An 18,668-nucleotide genomic window follows, 5' to 3' on the forward strand; every position below is an offset into this window, starting at 1 on the left:
CAAATGTTCAAATACCTGTTTGCCTGCAGGTACTTCCTGTGTGAATGATTGCCAGAGATGGAGAACTCCTTGGATTAGGTTAAGGTAGTCTCCTCTTGAGTGTTCCCATGGAGCAGAGCTTAAAGGGAAGATGGAGGCAAACATCACCTATTGTACAGCTGCTCCAGCCAGGCTGACCACCAGCTTCTGGCTGCACTGAGCACATAGGCAGAGGCTGCAAGCATTTGACATTCTTAAAGACATCAACACGAAGAGGCTTTACAACGTCTACTGGTATTTTTTTCCTGCCAAGCAAAGAATCTTATGCTTATTCTTAGGGTGGCAGGTAAGACATTCTACTCTGTCTCCTATTTTTTCTTTCTTTTTTTTTTTTTTTGAGATGGAGTCTTGCTCTCTTGCCCAGGCTGGAGTGCAGTGGCGCAATCTTGGCTCACTGCAAACTCTGCCTCCTGGGTTCAAGTGATTCTCCTGCTTCAGCCTCCCAGGCACCCGTTGTCATGCTCAGCTAATTTTTGAATTTTTAGTAGAGGCAGGGTTTCACCATGTTGGCCAGGCTGGTCTCACCTGACCTTGGGTAATCTGCCCACCTTAGCCTCCCAAAGTGTTGGGATTACAGAAGTGAGCCACCACGCCCGACCTGTCTCCTGTTTTTTCAAAAGCCCTTGTGTTCCAAAGGCATTTGAAAATAATAGTACCAGGAAACCTTGTACCCTTTTTTTTGAGACAGAGTCTTGCTCTGTCGCCCAGGCTGGAGTGTAGTGGCACATCTCAGCCCACTACAACCCCCCGCCTCCTGGGTTCAAGCAATTCCTTTGCCTCAGCCTCCCGAGTAGCTGAGCTGAGATTACAGGTATGTGCCATCATGCCTAGCTAATTTTTGTATTTTTAGTGGAGATGGGGTTTCACTATGTTGGACAGGCTGGTCTTGAACTCCTGGCCTCAAGTGATCCACCCTCCTCAGCCTCCCAAAGTGCTGGGATTACAGGCATGAGTCACCATGCCTGGTTGAAATCTTATACTTCTAAATGAGAAACCTCTCAAAGTTATCTCCTTGATAAGGGTGTGAAGTCATCGCCAGTAGCTTTTCAGGAGCTAGATGGTAAATCTGGAGGCTGACAACAGCAATTTTCATAAATTGCTACCTAAAGTTTTTGAGAGAAAATCCAGTTGAGCCTTTTCTCTGCTCAGTGGCCAGCCTTTTGCTTTCTTCCTTCTCTTATTTTTACCCTTCCACTTTCAAGTCTACAATGTGGCTTTAACTCTGTGTTTTCCACTAATTGGTCCCATGTCCCAGCAAGCAAAATTTGATGCCTGTTGCCTGCCTCAGATTACTGTGGCTCAAGTCACTTACTCCTATGTTGAATTTCATATTTTGAGTGGTAGATCATAAATGAACGTGCTTAGGACACCATTTCCTTATTTAGAAATATAGTCTGAAGATGGAATAGAAGTCCACTGTGGTTTTTTTGTTGTTGTTCTTGTTTTTGAGACAGAGTTTCCGCTCTGTTGCCCAGGCTGGAGTTCAGTGGCACAATGTCAGTTCACTGCAACCTCCACCTCCCAGGTTCAAGCAAGTCTCCTGCCTCAGCCACCTGAGTAGCTGGGGTTACAGGCGCGTGCACCACCAAGCCCAGCCAATTTTTGTATTTTAGTAGAGATGAGGTTTTACTATGTTGGCTAAGCTGGTCTTGAACTCCTGACCTCAGGTGATCCGCCCCCCTCGGCCTCCCAACGTGCTGGGAGTACAGGTGTGGGCCATTGCACCCGGCCAGTCTGCTTCTTTTAAATAAAGCAAAGGCATAAGAACATTTTCTTGGCCCAGCACAGTGGCTCATGCCTGTAATCCCAGCACTTTCGGAGGCTGAGGCGGGCGGATCACGAGGTCAGGAGTTTGAGACCAGCCTGGCCAACATGGTGAAACCCCGTCTCTACTAAAAATACAAAAATTAGCCGGGCGCAGTGGCAGGCGCCTGTAATCCCAGCTACTCGGGAGGCTGAGGCAGGAGAATCGCTTGAACCCGGGAAGCGAAGGTTGCAGTGAGCGGAGATCATGCCACTGCACCACTCCAGCCCGGGTGATAGAGCAAGACTCCGTCTTGGGGGGTAAAAAAAACAACATTTATTCTTGCCTTCAGTTTGTAGAATTAGCATGGAAAAAAAAACACAAAAAGAAAATATCCAAAATTATTGATTGAGTAATGTCATTCAATAAATGCATACTTTTTCTTTTTTTTCAAGAAGTTTCTAAACTTCTCATTTGGACTTCAGAGTCATTAACTTTCTTCATTGAGTGTTTTCTCCCTTTTCATTAAAGAGGGAAACAAAATGAAATGGTTTATGAACATTTTCTTATCATCTTTTCTCAGCCATTTGAAATTCTCCTTCTGTTGAATCTAAATGTTCTTCTGTAACTGAAATCCCATTATGAATAAATAGGCTGGACTGTCTTCCTGTGAAACCTCAGGGAGCTCCTTCCGCCTTTCTAACCTTCATAGAACAATGTAAACATCTTCCAAGTGAAACCCGCAATGAAGGCCTTTTGTTGATTTTCATGGAACTATATGGTTGCACAGGCAGTTAGCTGGCGGTGGTTATTTTAAAACCAAGCACCTCCAAAGAGAGTTTACTTCAAAGTATGCATCTTATAAAGTGAATTTAAAAGAAACTGACAGGAGTCCTCTCTTTAAATACACGTTAAAAAGATAAGTCAACACACAGTGCTGTTATTTGAAGAAATGGGCTTACCTCTTGTACTTCCTCTCAGGAAATTAATTAGAATGGATTAACCAAGAAAACTGAAAAGAGAGACTCGTCTCGCCTTTGTGTGTTTTTTTCTTTCCCCTCTCAGCCTCAAACATAGCTGAATGTGTTTACTTGAAATCAGGATGTGGAAAGTTTTTTGAATTGATTTTAAAACCAAAGAAGCCAGAATAATTTTCCATGGTATTCAGAATCACAGGAATGAGCTCTGTTCAGAAATGGTTTTTGGTTTTTTTTTGAGATGGAGTCTCGCTCTCTCGCCCAGGCTGGAGTGCAGTGGCGTGAACTCGGCTCACTGCAACCTCCGCCTCCCGGGTTCACGCCATTCTCCTGCCTCAGCCTCCCGAGTGCTGGGACTACAGGCGCCCGCCACCACGCCTGGCTAATTTTTTGTATTTTTTGGTAGAGACGGGGTTTCACCGTATTAGCTAGGGCGGTCTCGATTTCCTGACCTCGTGATCCGCCCGCTTCGGCCTCCCAAAGTGCTGGGATTACAGGCATGAGCCACTGCGCCCGGCCCAGAAATGTTTTTTAAATTTTATAATAAAGTTGAATAGTGACTATAATAATTTACACAAATATTTATTTCTAAGTGAAGAAAATGGAGAGTTAAAAAAATTCAAGGATTATTATGTATTTTACTTAAGGAGGCAAAGCCTCTCTAAATAGTTTTCATATATATGAAAAATATATAATATATGTTATATATTTTGAGACAGGGTATCTCTCTGTCACCCAGATTGAAGTGTAGTGGCATGATCCTAGCTCACTGCCGCCTCCTGTGAGTTCAAGCCTCCTGTGAGCTCAAGCGATATTCCTGCCTCAGCCTCCTGCATAGCTGAGACTACAGGCATGCACCACCACACTCTAATTTTTAAATTTTTTTGTAGAGACAGACAAGGTCTCACTATGTTGCCCAGGCTGGTCTGGAACTCCTGAGCTCAAGCCATCATCCTACCTCGGCCTCCCAAAGTGCTGGGATACACGCGTGAGCCACTGTGCCGAGTCCAGTTTCCTTGACACAAAGGATTATAACTCAAAATCTGAGTGTACCTGATTCAACTTACAAAAATATATCAAGAGTAGTCTCCTAATCTAAGAGGACTTAAAAAATTAATTTGTGGCCGGGCGTGGTGGCTCACGCCTGTAATCCCAGCACTTTGGGAGGCCAAGGCGGGCGGATCACGAGGTCAGGAATTCGAGACCATCCTGGTTAACATGGTGAAACCCCGTCTCTTAAAAATACAAAAAATTAGCCGGGCGCTGTGGTGGGCGTCTGTAGTCCCAGCTACTCGGGAGGTTGAGGCAGGAGAATGGCGTGAACCCGGGAGGCGGAGCTTGCAATGAGCCGAGATCGTACCACTGCACTCTGGCCTGGGCGAAAGGGCAAGACTCTGTCACCAAAAAAAAAAAAAAAAAAAAAAAAAAAAAAATTAATTTGTTCCCAGAAAGATTGAACGGGGCTGCAAAACCTGTTGAGCAACTCTCTACTGTCTTCATTAATTTGGAATTTGGGTTCCCTGGGGTGTGTAAAGGAGATTTTGCTTTGTACTATCTACACTCAAAGAACTTGCCATGCAAATTATTAATGTGAAAGGCATTAAGGGGAGAATCTTTAAGATACTAAGGCAAAACTGTTTTTTTTGTTTTTTTTTTTTTTGAGACAGTCTCACTCTGTCGCCCAGGCTGGAGTGCAGTGTCGCGATCTTGGCTCACTGCAACCTCCGCCTCCTGGGTTCAAGCGATTCTCCTGCCTCAGCCTCCCAAGCAGCTGGGACTACAGGCGCCCGCCACCATGCCTGGCTAATTTTTGTTTTGTATTTTTAGTAGAGACGGGGTTTCACTATGTTGGCCAGGCTGGTCTCGAACTCCTGATCTCATGACCCGCTAAGCACCATTACAGTGCTTTTAAAGCACCATTTTTAAAACTTTAAAAGCACCATTTAAAACTTTTAAAGCACCATTACAGTGCTGAAGAATCATTAGCTTTCCACACTTACAAACTAACTGATGAGAAGTACAAAAGGATTTATCTTGTTTCCTTAAGCAGCTCCCCTAAAAATCGTGACCAGGCAATACTTTGCTAGCCTATTATAGTCATTACTAAGAATTAGTAGTTACATTAAATTTTCTTTTTGCCTTTGGATAAACAGTTAAATAGTAAACCATTTTAAGGAGCTGCTCCTGTCAAAAGCAGGTGGGAGGCTGCAGGAGGCACCAGTGATCTTGGGTGAGCTGGAGGGGTAGAGCCAAGCCAGAGAGGGATCTGGAGCATGGAGCACCAAGCTTTGTTTTGTAGAAGTTTTAGGACAAAGAAAAGGAGAAAGGATGGTAGCTGGGCCAAAGAGAGGTTTGTTGTTTAATTTAGGAAAAATCTGACCCGGTTTGTAGCTTGAGAATGATTCAATAGAAAGGAAGAACTGAAAATGCTTGGAAGAGAGGAAATAGGCGAGGTGATGGAATTAAAGGTAAATTGAAGGCAAAATTAAGAGATTAATGTTAACAAGAAAAATGAACAATTTTTAATCCTAGTACTTTGGGAGGCTGAGGCGGGTGGATCACCTGAGGTTGCGAGTTCAAGACCAGCCTGACCAACATGGATAAACCCCGTCTCTACTAAAATTACGAAATTAGCCGGGCGTGATGGTGCATGCCTGTAATCCCAGCTACTCGGGAGGCTGAGGTGGGAGAATCTCTCGAACCCGGGAGGTGGAAGTTGGTGAGCCAAGATCACCCCATTGCACTCCAGCCTGGGCAACAAGAGCGAAACTCTATCTCAAAAAAAAAAAGAAAAGAAAAATGAACAATTTTTATTTTAAGTTGGGCAGCTCAAGGAAAGTCAATACAGGGTTAAAAGCAGAGGTTCTGGAGTCCACAAACTGCTGATATGATGCTTCACCAAAATGAGGGAGTAAAGCAAGAAGGAGGACACCAGCTCCAGAAAGCCACAGCAGCAGAAGAAGGTGGCAAAGGGGAGTCCCAGGATGAAAGTGCAGCAGCAACCTGGAGGAATCCAGACTGCAGTAGTGCAGAGGTCTCTGGGACCAAGACAGGGCCCTTGGGGAAGGTGGAATGACAGACTGTCTGACATGGATGATCATCTGGGAAAAAAGGATTTTGACAGGCCTGGCACTGTGGCTCACACCTGTAATCCCAGGACTTTGGGAGGGCCAGGTGAGAGGATCACTTGAGGCTAGGAGTTCAAGACCAGCCTGGTCAAAAATTACAAAATTTAGCCATCTGTAGTCCTAGAGGCTCAGCAGGCTGAGGCAGGAAGATCGCTCGAGCCCAGGAGTTTGAGGCTGCAGTGAGCCAAAATTGTGCCATTGCACTTCAGCCTAGGTAGGTGACAGAGAGAAACCCCATCTCAAAAGAAGAAGAAGAAAAAAGATTATGACAGGCCAGTCATGGTGGCTCACGCCTGTAATCCCAGCACTTTGGGAGGCTGAGGCGGGGGGAAGCTAGCACTCGCTGAGGCCAGAAGTTTGAGACCAGCATGGTAAAACCCCGTCTCTACTAAAAAGACAAAAATTAGCTGGGCATAGTGGCGGGTGCCTGTAGTCCCAGCTACTCAGGAAGCTGCGGCAGAGCTTGCAGTGAGCTAAGATCGCACCACTGCACTCCAGCCTGGGAGACAGAGTGAGAGTCCATCTCCAAAAAAAAAAAAAAAAAAAAAAAGATTGTGACAGATCAGATGATGGACAAGTGGAGAAGAAGCAAGAACAAGTACATAGAAAACCATTCAAGTAATATATAACCCAAGAACTTAACGCATGCTATGTGTTATTGTACTTCACTGTGTATAAATTTATGAACTCTACTTATTTTACAGAGGATGAAACTGAGGTACAGAGAAATTAAGTCACTTCCTCAAGATTACAGACCTAACAAATGGTAAAGAACAAATTTGATTCCAGGGTCCGGCTCCAGGGGTTCTAACCCTAACCATTAGAATATACTGCCTCTAACAGGAGGGATGAAATTGGAAAATAAAAGTAGACAAAAAACGCTAATATTATATACTATGTGGCTATGCAATGCATAATTTTGACTAGACATAATTACATGTTGGCTGATAAATTTTATGAAAACCGTGATGTAATTAGATTGGCAAGGGGGCAGGTGAAAGTGGGTTGAGAATTCAGTCTAAATGGAACATAAAAGAAACTGCAAAATAAATGCTGCCCACACATCAGGAAATAACAGCAGAAGAACATTATTTGAAAATATGAGGCTGGGCACAGTGGCTCATGCCTGTAATCCCAGCACTTTGGAAGGCTGAGGCGGGCAGATCACCTGAGGTCTGGAGTTCGAGACCAGCCTGGTCAACATGGTGAAACCCCATCTCTACTGAAAAAAAGAAAAAAGGGAAGGGGAAGGGGAAGGGGATATTGGCTAGGCACGGTGGCTCATGCCTGTAATCCCAGCAGTTTGAAACCGTGAGGTGGGTGAATCACTTGAGGTCAGGAGTTTTGAGACCAGCCTGGCCAACATGATGAAATCCTGTCTCTACTAAAACTACAAAAATATTAGATGGGCCTGGGTGCAGTGGCTCACGCCTGTAACCCCAGCACTTTGGGAGGCTGAGGTGAATGGATCACGAGGTCAGGAGTTCAAGACCAGCCTGGCCAAGATGATGAAACCCTGTCTCTACTAAAAATACAAAAAAATTAGCCAGGCATGGTGGTGGGTGCCTGTAATCCCAGCTACTCAGGAGGCTGAGGCAGAGAATTGCTTGAACTCGGGAGGCGGAGGTTGCAGTGAGCTGAGATCACACCACTGCACTCTAGCCTGGGCAACAGAGCAAGACTACATCTCAAAAACAAAAAACAAAAAACTAAAAGGCCAGGCGCAGTGGCTCACACCTGTAATCCCAGCACTTTGGGAGGCCAAGGTGGGCAGATCACGAGGTCAGAAGATCGAGACCATCCTGGCCAACATGGTGAAACTCCATCTCTACTAAAAATACAAAAAATTAGCTGAGCGTGGTGGCGTGTACCTGTAATCCCAGCGATTCGGGAGGCTGAGATGGGAGAATCACTTGAACCAGGGAGTCAGAGGTTGCAGTGAGCCAAGACAGTGCCACAGCACTCCAGCCTGGCAAGTAAGCAAGACTCTGTCCAAAAAAAAAAAAAAAAAAAAAATTAGCTGGGCATGGTGGCACGTGCCTGTAATCCCAGCTACTCAGGAGGCTGAGGCAGGAGAATCACCTGAACCTGGGAGGCGGAGGTTGCAGTAAGCCGAGATTGTGCCATTGTACTCCAGCCTGAGTGACAGAGTGAGACTCAATCTCAAAAAAATATGTATATATTTTTATATATGTATATATTTATATATATACACACATATATGTATATATTTATATATATATACACATATATGTATATATTTTTATATATACACACATATATGTATATATTTATATATATATACACATATATGTATATATTTTTATATATACACACACATATATATATATATGGAGGAGAATAGGGGAAAACTGTATAAATGACTGAAAGTGGTTGCCTCTGGGGTAGGAACTGGAAGGTAAGGAATGGAGACTGGAGAGGATATTTTTCATTTTATTTTTTTGTAATGTTTGGACCCGTTTTATGTCATTGTCAATTTGTAAACTTTTGACACTAAAAATTTTTACTCTAAAAATTAAAAAAATTGCCAGGCGTGGTGGCTGACACCTGTAATCCCAGCACTTTGGGAGGCTGAGGCGGGTGGATCATCTGAGGTCAGGAGTTCGAGACCAACCTGACCAACATGGTGAAACCGCGTCTCTACCAAAAATACAAAAATTAGCCAGGTGTGGTGGTGGGCGCCTGTAATTCCAGCTACTCGGGAGGCTAAGACATGAGAATAGCTTGAACCCAGGAGTTGGAGGTTGCAGTGAGCCGAGATTGCACCATTGTATTCCAGCCTGGGCAACAGAGTGAGACTCCGTCACAAAAAAAAAAAAAAAAGGGCCAGGCACGGTGATCCATACCTGTAATTCTAGTACTTTGGGAGGCTGAGGCAGGTGGATCACGAGGTCAGGAGTTCGAGACCAGCCTGACCAACATGGTGAAACTCCATCTCTACTTAAAAAAATAAAAAATAAAAAACATTTTGCATATGCTGGGTGCAGTGGCTCACGCCTGTAATCTCCGCATTTTGGGAGGCCAAGGCAGGTGGATTGCTTGGCCTCAGGAGTTCAAGACCAGCATGGGCAACATGGTGAAACCCAGTCTTTACAAAAAATACAAAAATTAGCCAGGCTGTGATGGTGCATACCTGTAGTCCCAGCTACTCAGGAGGCTGAGGTGGGAGGATCACTTGAGCCTGGGAGGTGAAGGTTATAGTGAGCCGTAATGGCATCATTGCACTCCAGCCTTCTAGCCTGGGCAACAGAGAGAGAGACCCTGTCGCCAAAAAACAAAACAAAACAAAACAAAACAAACAAAAACCTGTGCATATATTAATTTAATAGAAATAAATGACAATATAGCTATCAGAGAAATGGGGTGAAGGCACTATAGGGCTCTGATTACTTTTTGCCTGGAGCTTGCAAATTTATAGCTATTTGTTTCTAAATGAATACTTTGTTGTTTACTTTTAATTGAAATTAATTAAACTTCGTCCACTGGATTGAGGTTCCTAGAGACCTCATAAGTGAAAATTAAAGAAATTTCTCCTTTTATGTTTAAAAACCAACAGAATGCTTCACTAGGTTTTTTCAAAGTTGTTCATGTTTTAAATAATTAGAATAATTGGAAATTAAATTTGTAATAAAGTTGCGATCTTGGCTCACTACAACCTCCGCCTCCCAGGTTCAAGCGATTCTCCTGCCTCAACCTCCTGAGTAGCTGGGATTATAGTTGCCTGCCACCACATCCGGCTAATTTTTGTATTTTTAGTAGAGATGGGGTTTCACCATGTTGGCCAGGCTGGTCTCCAACTCCTGACTTCAGATGATCCACACACCTGAGCTTTCCCAAAATGCTGGGATTACAGGCGTGAGCCACCACGCCCAGCCAGTGCGTGGTGTTTTTAAACTCAACATTGAACTCTACCAAAAAAATCTTCAAATTCAGGAGGAGAAAAAAGCAAATTATAAGCTAGATATTTATGTTATATATACTTATATATAATTATGTTGTATAAAAGGAGCTAATTCAGTTAATTTAAGAAAATTTTTGTGGGGGAAATATTTCACATGGTCTGCCAAGTGCTACAGTCTTATTAAAACAGGTCTGTTACTGCTGGTTAGTGAAAAAGCCACATCAAAAGAGCTTGACTGTAAAATTATCTACGTGTTATGAACATCAAGTCTCCCCTGAAAAAGTCTGCAGAGTACTTAAAATAAAAATTAAGGTGCCACTGTTTCGTGTTATGTCTGCTAACGTTACCTCTACTCTTGTTAACCAACCACGATGCAAAGGAAGCTACTAACCAGACCTTAAATAGTAACTGCAAAGTCCTCAGAGACAGAAGGCAGGTAAACCTCCAGATCTGGCCACATTCCTTTGAAAAAACTTTGAGTGGGGACAGGGAATGAGCCTGAATAGACTGTTTCTTTTTAATTTTCTTTTTCTTTTCGAGATGGAGTCTCATTCTGTCGCCTAGGCTGGAGTGTAGTGGTGTTTTCTCGGCTTACTGCAACCTCCACCTCCTGGGTTCAAGTGATTCTTGTGCCTCAGCCTCCCGAGGAGCTGGGATTAAAGATATGTGCCGCCACGCTCGGCTAATTTTTGTATTTTTAGTAGAGACGAGGTTTCACCATGTTGGCCAGGCTGGTCTCGAACTCCCAACCTCAGGTAATTTACCCACCTCGGCCTCCTAAAATGCTGGGATTATAGGCATGAGCCACTGTGCCCGGCCTCTTTTTTTTAATGGACAGATCCTGCCTCATGTTTGTTTGTATAAATAGAAACCAATGGTACCAGCTCCATGCAGAAACAGATGGCAGCCCAGGGCTCACACCAGTCCTTCTGTCCTCCCATTGGTAGACAGAGGCCTCTCCTCCAGATCCTTTGTGGGTGTGCATGGGCACCCTTGGAAATTTGAACTGGAGCTGGAACTGGAACTGGAACTGGAACTGGAGCTGGAACTGGAACTGGAACTGGAGCTGCAACTGAAGTCTGGGCTTTGGTTGGAGCGTTGGCCTTGGACTTTGGCCGGCAAAACCAGCCTTGGCCAGGTGGGTTCAAGCATGCTTCCTAAGCTTGGGGTGGATGATTCAGGCAAGTTGATTGAATTTTCAGCTGATGTCTTTTGGTATCTTGAGCTTGACCATGTAGGGGTGAAGGGCAAACTTCCCCTTTACCCTCTGAAGTTTCACTGAAAATCAACCGACAAGGCAGATTAAAAGGAAAAAAGGCATACAAATTTATTTGATCATAGTTTTACATGCCATGGGAGCCTTCAGAATGAAGACCCAAAGATACAGGAAAATTGTCCATTCTTATGCTTACATTCAACAGAGTATGGACAGCCATGTAGAAATGTGACTGGACAAAAAGTATATTGTTACCAGAGTGGGGTCCTCATCCAGTCCACAAGAGAGGGTTCTTGAACCTCACGCAAGAAAGAATTTGGGGCAAGTCCATAAAGTGAAATCAAATTTCTTAGAGAAGTAAAGGAATAAAGAATGGCTACTCCATAGGCAGAGCTGCAGCATGGGCTGCTCAACTAATTATACTTATAGTTATTTCTTGATTATATGCTAAACAAGGGGTGGATTATTCATGAGTTTTCCGCGAAAGGGATGGGCAATTCCCAGAACTGAGGGTTCCTCCTCCTTTAGACCATATAGGGTAACTTCCTGATGTTTGTAAACTGTCCTGGTGCTGGTGGGAGTGTCTTCTAGCATGCTAATGAATTATAATTAGTGTATAATGAGCAGTGGGCACGACCAGAGGTCACTTTGGTCGCCATCTTGATTTTGATGGGTTTTGGCCGGCTCCTTTACTACATCCTATTTTACCAGCGAGGTCTTTGTGACCTGTATCTTGTGCTGACCCCCCCATTTCATCCTCGAAGAATGCCTTAACTTCCTGGGACTACAGCCCAGCAGGTCACAGCCTTATTTTACCCAGTCCCTATTCAAGATGGAGTCTCTCTGGTTCAAATGCCTCTGACACTATTAACCTGGTTTTGAAGATGAGGAAACTGAGGCTTGGAGGTCACCCAGCTACTTCTTGGTAGAGTTAGAATTTGCAACTTCCTGGCTTGAAAACTCAGGCTTTATCCTTTTCTGGTACCTTTCAATAGAGGCCACAAGTCCCCAGGTTATTTATTTATTTATCTATTGAGATAGAATTTTGCTCTTGTTGCCCAGGCTGGGGTGCAATGGCACCATCTAGGCTAACTGCAACCTCCGCCTCCTGGGTTCAAGTGATTCTCCTGCCTCAGCCTCCTGAGTAGCTGAAATTACAGGTGCCCACCACCATGCCTGGTTAATTTTTATATTTTTAGTAGAGACAGGGTTTCACCATGTTGGCCAGGCTGGTCTTGAACTCCTAACCACAGGTGATCCACACACCTTTGCCTCTGAAAATGCTGGGATGACAGGTGTGAGCCACCGTGCCTGGCCAAGTGCCCAGGTTATTAAGACTCTTTCTTCAGGTGGCAGACATCCACATTCTCAGAGTCCTCTCACATTGGCATGGAACTAGCAATGTAGGGGAGGGAAAAATGGCTTCCCTCTACCCTTCTAGGTTCTTTGCTTGGATTGCAAATTAAATTGACATAACAGAGATTTTTTTTTTTTTTTTTTTGAGACGGTATCTTGCTCTGTCGCCCAGGCTGGAGTGCTGTGGCACAATCTCGGCTAACTGCAACTTCCGCCTCCTGGGTTCAAGCGATTTTCCTGCCTCAGCTTCTGAGTAACTGGGATTACAGGTGCGCACCACCTCGCCCGGCTACTTCTTTTGTATTTTTAGTAGAGATGGGGTTGCACCATGTTGGTCAGGCTGGTCTCAAACTCCTGACCTCGTGATCCGCCCACCTCGGCTTCCCAAAGTGCTGGGATTACAGGCATGAGCCACCACGCCTGGCCGACATAAAACAGATTAACAGAAGAAAAACCGTTTTAATTACCTGCATACGCAGCAGCACAGGAATCTCACAAAACATGAAGGGCCAGATGATTGAAGCTTATAGCATTCTGAACTAGAAATAAATAAGGGCTTGGGGCTTCTGTGGGGACAGTGGGGAGGCACCACATGTTAGGATATAGGAGGGTTAGTGGAGGAAATGTATGGTAAATAATGTTGCTTGTGGCTGCGCGCGGTGGCTCACACCTGTAATCCCAGCACTTTAGGAGGTCGAGGCGGGCGGATCACGAGGTCAGGAGTTCGAGACCAGCCTGACCAACATGGTGAAACCCCGTCTCTACTAAAAACACAAAAATTACCCGGGCGCGGTGGCGCGCGCCTGTAATCCCGGCTACTTCAGAGGCTGAGGTCGGAGAATCGCTTGAACCCGGGGGGCGGAGGTTGCAGTGAGCCGGGATCATGCCAATGCACTCCAGCCTGGGCAACAGAGCGAGACTCTGCCTCAAAAAAAAAAAAAAAAAAAAAAAGTTGCCTTGTTATGTAGATAAAGTCTCTCATGTAATAAAAGTTCTCTGAGCAGCTGCCTTCCTGACACAGATACTTTTACTATGTGGACTTCCTTTATAGATGTAAATTTGCTTTACAAAAGGACAGCTTTTCAGAACTACTCCCGTGTCTGCAGTTTCTCAGAATAACCAACTTGAAATGTGCCAAACAAGTGTATTTTGGGATAGCATATTTTGGTATTCTACAGTCATAATTTGGGGTGCTGTGGCCTGAGCCTCAGCAGCAAAAAGAGCACAGGATTCAGGGTTCGGAGCGCTGGATTCTATTACCAGCTCTGCCCCCTAACCCAGTGGTCTCTTGTGGAAGGTCCTCGAGTTCCGAGTCGAGTCAATTTCCCTAAAAGGCAAAGAGGCATCGGAGTTCCAGCTGGCTTAAACATTTGTAGATTTCGCGCCTTCCCTTTTCGCCCCTCCTTCCTCTCCACCCGTCTCCCCACCCCGAGCTACTAGGGGGCCTGCCCATTTCCCCAGGCCAGGAGTAGGGCTGAAGTGAAGTGACCGCGGCCGTAGCCAACAGCGAAGCTCCTTAGAAAGTCCTGGTGAGAGCCTCAGCTTCTGATGAGTCACAGATCGCCACGGAGCAGGTTGCTGCGCTTGACTGATTGGGTTTACCCTATTTTTGTTTTGAGTTAGAGCCAACTGTCCTCATTCCTTTTCGTGGCTCTGAGTAGGGCCTGCTCCATTATATCTCTTTCTCTAAACGCCTGCATCTGAGATGCTGGAAAATCCTGCGCAGCTCATAACCCAAGGCCTGGTTTCCATTCACCTCTGGTTTCCATTCACCTTTCCTCTTCTACTCCTAAGCTGCCCAAGACACTCCTTCGCCAGAGCTCTGTCTGGAAACGAGTCCCTCTAAGGTCAAGCCTTGCGTCATGTGCCAGGGGATCAGACGAGTGGATTCCAGGCCCAGTTTTGCTTCCTCAACTTTGCTGTGAGGCTTTGGGCAAGTTATTTAACCTGTCTAGGCTTCAGTTGCCTCACCGCTAAAATGGGTACGGTAATGCTTATTTGAAAGAGCAAAGGGATTGGCGCAAAAATCGCACTAACAGAAATATTTTCATTCCGGCAGGGCGCGGTGGCTCACGCCTGTAATCCCAGCACTTTGGGAGGCCGAGGCGGGCGGATCACCTGAGGTCAGGAGTTCGAGACCAGCCTGGCCAAGATGGTGAAACCCCCGTCTCTACTAAAAATACAAAAAATTAGCCGGGCGTGGTGGCAGGCGCCTGTAATCCCAGCTACTCGGGAGGCAGAGGTTGCAGTGAGCCGAGATCGCGTCACTGCACTCCAGCCTGGGCGACAGAGTGAAGCTCCGTCTCAGAGAAAAAAAAGAAAAAAAAAAAAAAGAAATACCTTCATTCCTCTTGGGGAGGTGGCTGTGAGGACAGCAGATCTGAGTGGGAGAAAACCTAGAGACGGCCTCCCTGCCTTCTGTATGGAACAAGCAATTATTGGGCACCCTCTTTTTAGTGAGGAAGCAGGGACGGAAAATGAGTCCTTGGGCCAGCGCAGGAGGAGAGGCTGGAAAACATATCAATATTCAGGGAGGCACGGAAAGGGCTCTCAATGGATCTCTCACCAAGTGCCATCAGGGCAGAACAGTCAAGGGCCCAGGGATTCGAGGAAGCTTGGGAGGAGCGAAGAGCCCAAAAGTTGAAAGTTTTCTTGGCAGATGAGGGAGGGAAAGGGATTTCAGGAACAGGGATCTCGTGGGTGGGCTGTCTCAGTTGGCGCGCGGCAGAGCGCAGACCAGCAGCCGGCGGTCTGGTCTGTGCAGGAAAGGCAGGAACCGCTTACTAAGGCTCCAACCTTTTAGAGGCAGCAACAAGCTCTTTCTCCGGATCCGAAGGCGGAGAGGCGGTGCGCTCTCATTGGCGAGGGCCCGAGCGCGGCCAGACCGCGCACCAGAACCGGAGCGTGGGGCCCAAAGGCTGGCGGCCGACTCCGGAGCTCGGCGCCCCAACCGGGAAGTGATCGCAGCAGCCCAACCGCCTGACGCCAGCGGAAGTGCGAGCCCAAGGCGAGCCTGCTCCGCCGCCGGGCGCCCGGGAAGGGGCGGGCACGGGGCGGGGCTGGGGGCGGGCGGGGCGGGGCTGGGGGCGGGCGGGGCGGGGCTGGGGGCGGGCGGGGCGGGGCTGGGGGCGGGCGGGGCGGGGCCGGCGGCGGGGCGGGGCTTGGCCGCGGTTGTTTTTTACCCAGGCCTCGGCGCCTAGGCGCTCTGCCGAGGCTGATCTTCGCTGAAGTGTGAGCCGCGGCTGAGCCCAGCGCTCGAGGCGCGAGGCAGCCAGGAGGGCCCGTGCGGCGCGGGGAGCCAGCGAGCGCGCCTTCGGCATTGGCTGCCGCGATGTCAGCTCAGTGCTGTGCGGGCCAGGTGAGCGAGGCCGGGTGCAGCGCGGGGGTTGTCAGATCGGAGAACCGGGCCAGGAGTCCAGGCGTGGAGGACCTGCCTGGGTGCGCTCCCAGCTCCGCGGCCGAACGTAGGGCCCGGGTGGGTCGCTCGGGCTGGCCCCGCGGCGCTCAGCCGTCCGGGAAATCCTGTGCCCTGGGCGGGCGGGAAGGGGCAGGGGGAAGCCCGAGAGGCTACCCCGGGGTCTTCCCGTCCGGCCTCCGGGACTCCGCGTGGGGCGGGGCGTGCCGCGCTCGGGCGGAGGATCCCGACTGCTCCAGGGGCGTGTCGCCTCTTGCGCCGAGCACTGGTGAATAGCGCTGAGCTCCGTAGCCCTCTCCACTCTGCTTGTCGGATGAATCCAGGAAGAAAAGTGGGTTTAGGCACCGTCTCCTTTGCTATGCCCTGAATAAAACTCGGGTCAAACAACCCAGGCAGGTTGCGCTTGGCATCTCGTAGTCGAGCGTGGGCTCTGTACCTTTGAGAATGTCTCGAAGCCTGACTTCCAAACTACCGGGCGCAGGTCTGGGCGAAGGGAAAACTCAGCCCTGCTTCCTGAATTTCCCGACCCAACCCTGGCTCGGTACTAGCACGACTGCTTGGGTAGGGCTCGAGCCTTCCTGCCTCTCTTTGCAAATAAACTTGTTCGAACCTGTTTTTTAACTCTCGCCTATTTAAACCTATGATGTCTTAAAACATTATGTCTCCTACCAGTTACTGCATCAGTGTAGAATTAGTACGTCTTAGCCCTGTAATGCTGGTTTCACTCCTTCCTGCAGAGTTAGAAAAAACGAAGTAGGTGAGTCTCGTGGATGTGGAGCTCTTTTCTCCCTTGACATGTGGATTATCAGCGTTTCGGTACAGAGTTTTAATGGAGTGTTTTCACGAACGAATCAGATTCTAGGGAGCATCCTGGTTCGGAGTGTTCTTGCTGACACTCAGCCTTTCCACAATCGAGGACAGCTGTAAGTGATGGAGTGGTTAAACTGTGGGTTTCTGTAACCGGCGATTATACTGGCAGATAATCTGTCCTGTTTAGAGTGGCCACGTGGAGCTGTCTTGGTTTTTGAGGTCTAATACTGTGCTTGGCATACATTAAAGCTGGCCTTTTCAGAGTTGAGGAAATTGAGGCTTTTGACGACTGAGATGAAATGATTTTTTTTTCCCTGAGTCAGGCAGAGAGAGAAAGAGAATGAGAATGGTAACCACCTTACCAGGTATTTGAGAACAAGGTGGACCAGGAAAGACTGTTTTCAGAAAGCTCTGCAAATCTTTTATTCCCGTTTTGAAATACTTTTTCTCCAATATGATGCAACACTTTTTATTACGTAGTAATGATATAGCTCTTTAGGGGCATCTGTCCTGGTCCCTTGAAGTCCCCTTAAGGCTCTTTCTGCCATTCCCAAGTTCCTAATTTAGAGCTCTGTAATTACCAGTATTCAAATGGCTTTTGTAAAAGAATTATTTTGCTATTGATGTTTTAGCAGGTTTCTAAAGTCTCCCCTCTTAGGACTTTGGAAAGAACCAAATCAAAGTTAACCCCTGCTTTCCCAGGCCTGCTGGAGGCATCACTGTGGTGGGCCTCAGTGCTGTGTGATGGTGATCACACTGTGATTTCCTGTGGATGGGGCGGTAGGAAGTTAAAAGAAAAGCAAACAGGCTGGGCACAGTGGCTCATGCCTGTAATCCCAGCACTTTGGGAGGCAGAGGCGGGCGGATCACCTGAGATCGGGAGTTGGAGACCAGCCTGACCAACGTGGAGAAACCTCATCTCTACTAAAAACACAAAATTAGCTGGGTGTGATGATGCATGCCTGTAATCCCAGCTACACAGCTAAGGCAGGAGAATCGCTTGAACCCGGAGGCAGAGGTTGCGGTGAGCTGAGATCACGCCATTGCACTCCAGCCTGGGCAATGAGCAAAAAGAGCAAAACTCCATCTCAAAAAAAAAGGAAAGCAAACAAAACCTCACAGCACCATCAGAAGTTACCAATTCTTTTATTTGTTTCTTTGGGCACCTACCTTTTGCCAGGAGCCTGCTGTATAGTCATAAGTCAGACAAGCATCTCTGCTCTCAATGGCCTATCTGGGCAGGGGAGATCATTCATAAACATGTAAACAATGAAACAATGAATATGGTACTGGTACTGTCAGAAGGCCGTGTGGTAAGCAGCCTTGAGGAGGGTTGCCCAGGGAGTCTGAGAAGGTGCCTGTGGAGTTGAGACTGCTCAGTGAGGAGAGGCAAGGGAGTCTAGGGTGGCTGGGGTGTCTTAGATGAGGTCAGAGAGAAGAGCAGGACCAGAAATGGCCAGAACCTGTCAGCTGCCTTTGGACTTTGGATTTAATTCTGGTTGCAGTGAGAGGCTGTGGGAGGATTCTGAGCAGGGGCGAGCTGTGGTTTGATTTGCACTTAGAAGATAATTGGGATGTTGTGAAGACTGGACTGTAACAGGGGCTAGAGTGGAGGTGAGGAAAGCAGTTCGAATTGGTCATGAAGCATTTGGTGAGGAAAACCTAAGTGGATATTTGCCTCTTAGGGGCAAGCAGTGTTCTAGGCTTCAGCAGTGAACAAAAATCCTTTCCTGATGGAGCTCGAATCCTGGCAATCTGCTGTTGCTGTAGTCCCAGGAGGAGACAGCGTGGTACCTTAATTTAGGCTATGGCTGTAGGAGTGAGTACAGTGGGACATCATTGGCTTTGGGTATATTTCAGAGGTAGAACTGGATTTGAGCAAGGATTAGAAGTGGGGTGTGGGAATGAGACAGACTCGGTTTCTGGCCTGAGCCACTGGGTAGATGATGATCGCATTACTGAGGTGAAGTAGGAAATTGTTAGGAAGAGGACATTTGGTGAGGAAAACCCAAGTTTCTTGGCTTCGTTACATTAGAGATGCCTATTATAAATTTAATGGAA

The 18,668-nt window shown here is 47.0% G+C and overlaps 1 protein-coding gene and 1 pseudogene across 5 annotated transcripts in view; one reads left to right on the top strand and one right to left on the bottom strand.

The window, feature by feature from the left end:
• Nucleotides 1–15,702, bottom strand: part of LOC129528144 (keratin, type I cytoskeletal 18-like) — a 33,534-nt pseudogene extending 17,832 nt beyond the window's left edge.
• SERINC5 (serine incorporator 5) overlaps nt 15,517–18,668 on the top strand; it is a 149,888-nt gene continuing 146,736 nt past the window's right edge. For 2 of the 5 annotated variants that reach the window (XR_010131729.1, XM_063700668.1), the window contains exon 1: nt 15,562–15,740. Coding sequence is in view for 2 of the 5 variants with exons in the window: in XM_063700668.1 (XP_063556738.1) it covers nt 15,714–15,740 (27 nt within the window). In the remaining 3 variants the exon portion in view is untranslated. Of the gene's footprint in view, nt 15,741–18,668 lie in introns of all 5 variants that reach the window. The other 3 variants (XM_055366952.2, XM_019013567.4, XM_019013565.4) reach the window with 2 other exon arrangements.

Source organism: Gorilla gorilla, chromosome 19 (assembly GCF_029281585.2).
Source record: "Gorilla gorilla gorilla isolate KB3781 chromosome 19, NHGRI_mGorGor1-v2.1_pri, whole genome shotgun sequence".
In the NCBI taxonomy this organism is placed as follows: Eukaryota; Metazoa; Chordata; class Mammalia; order Primates; family Hominidae; genus Gorilla; species Gorilla gorilla.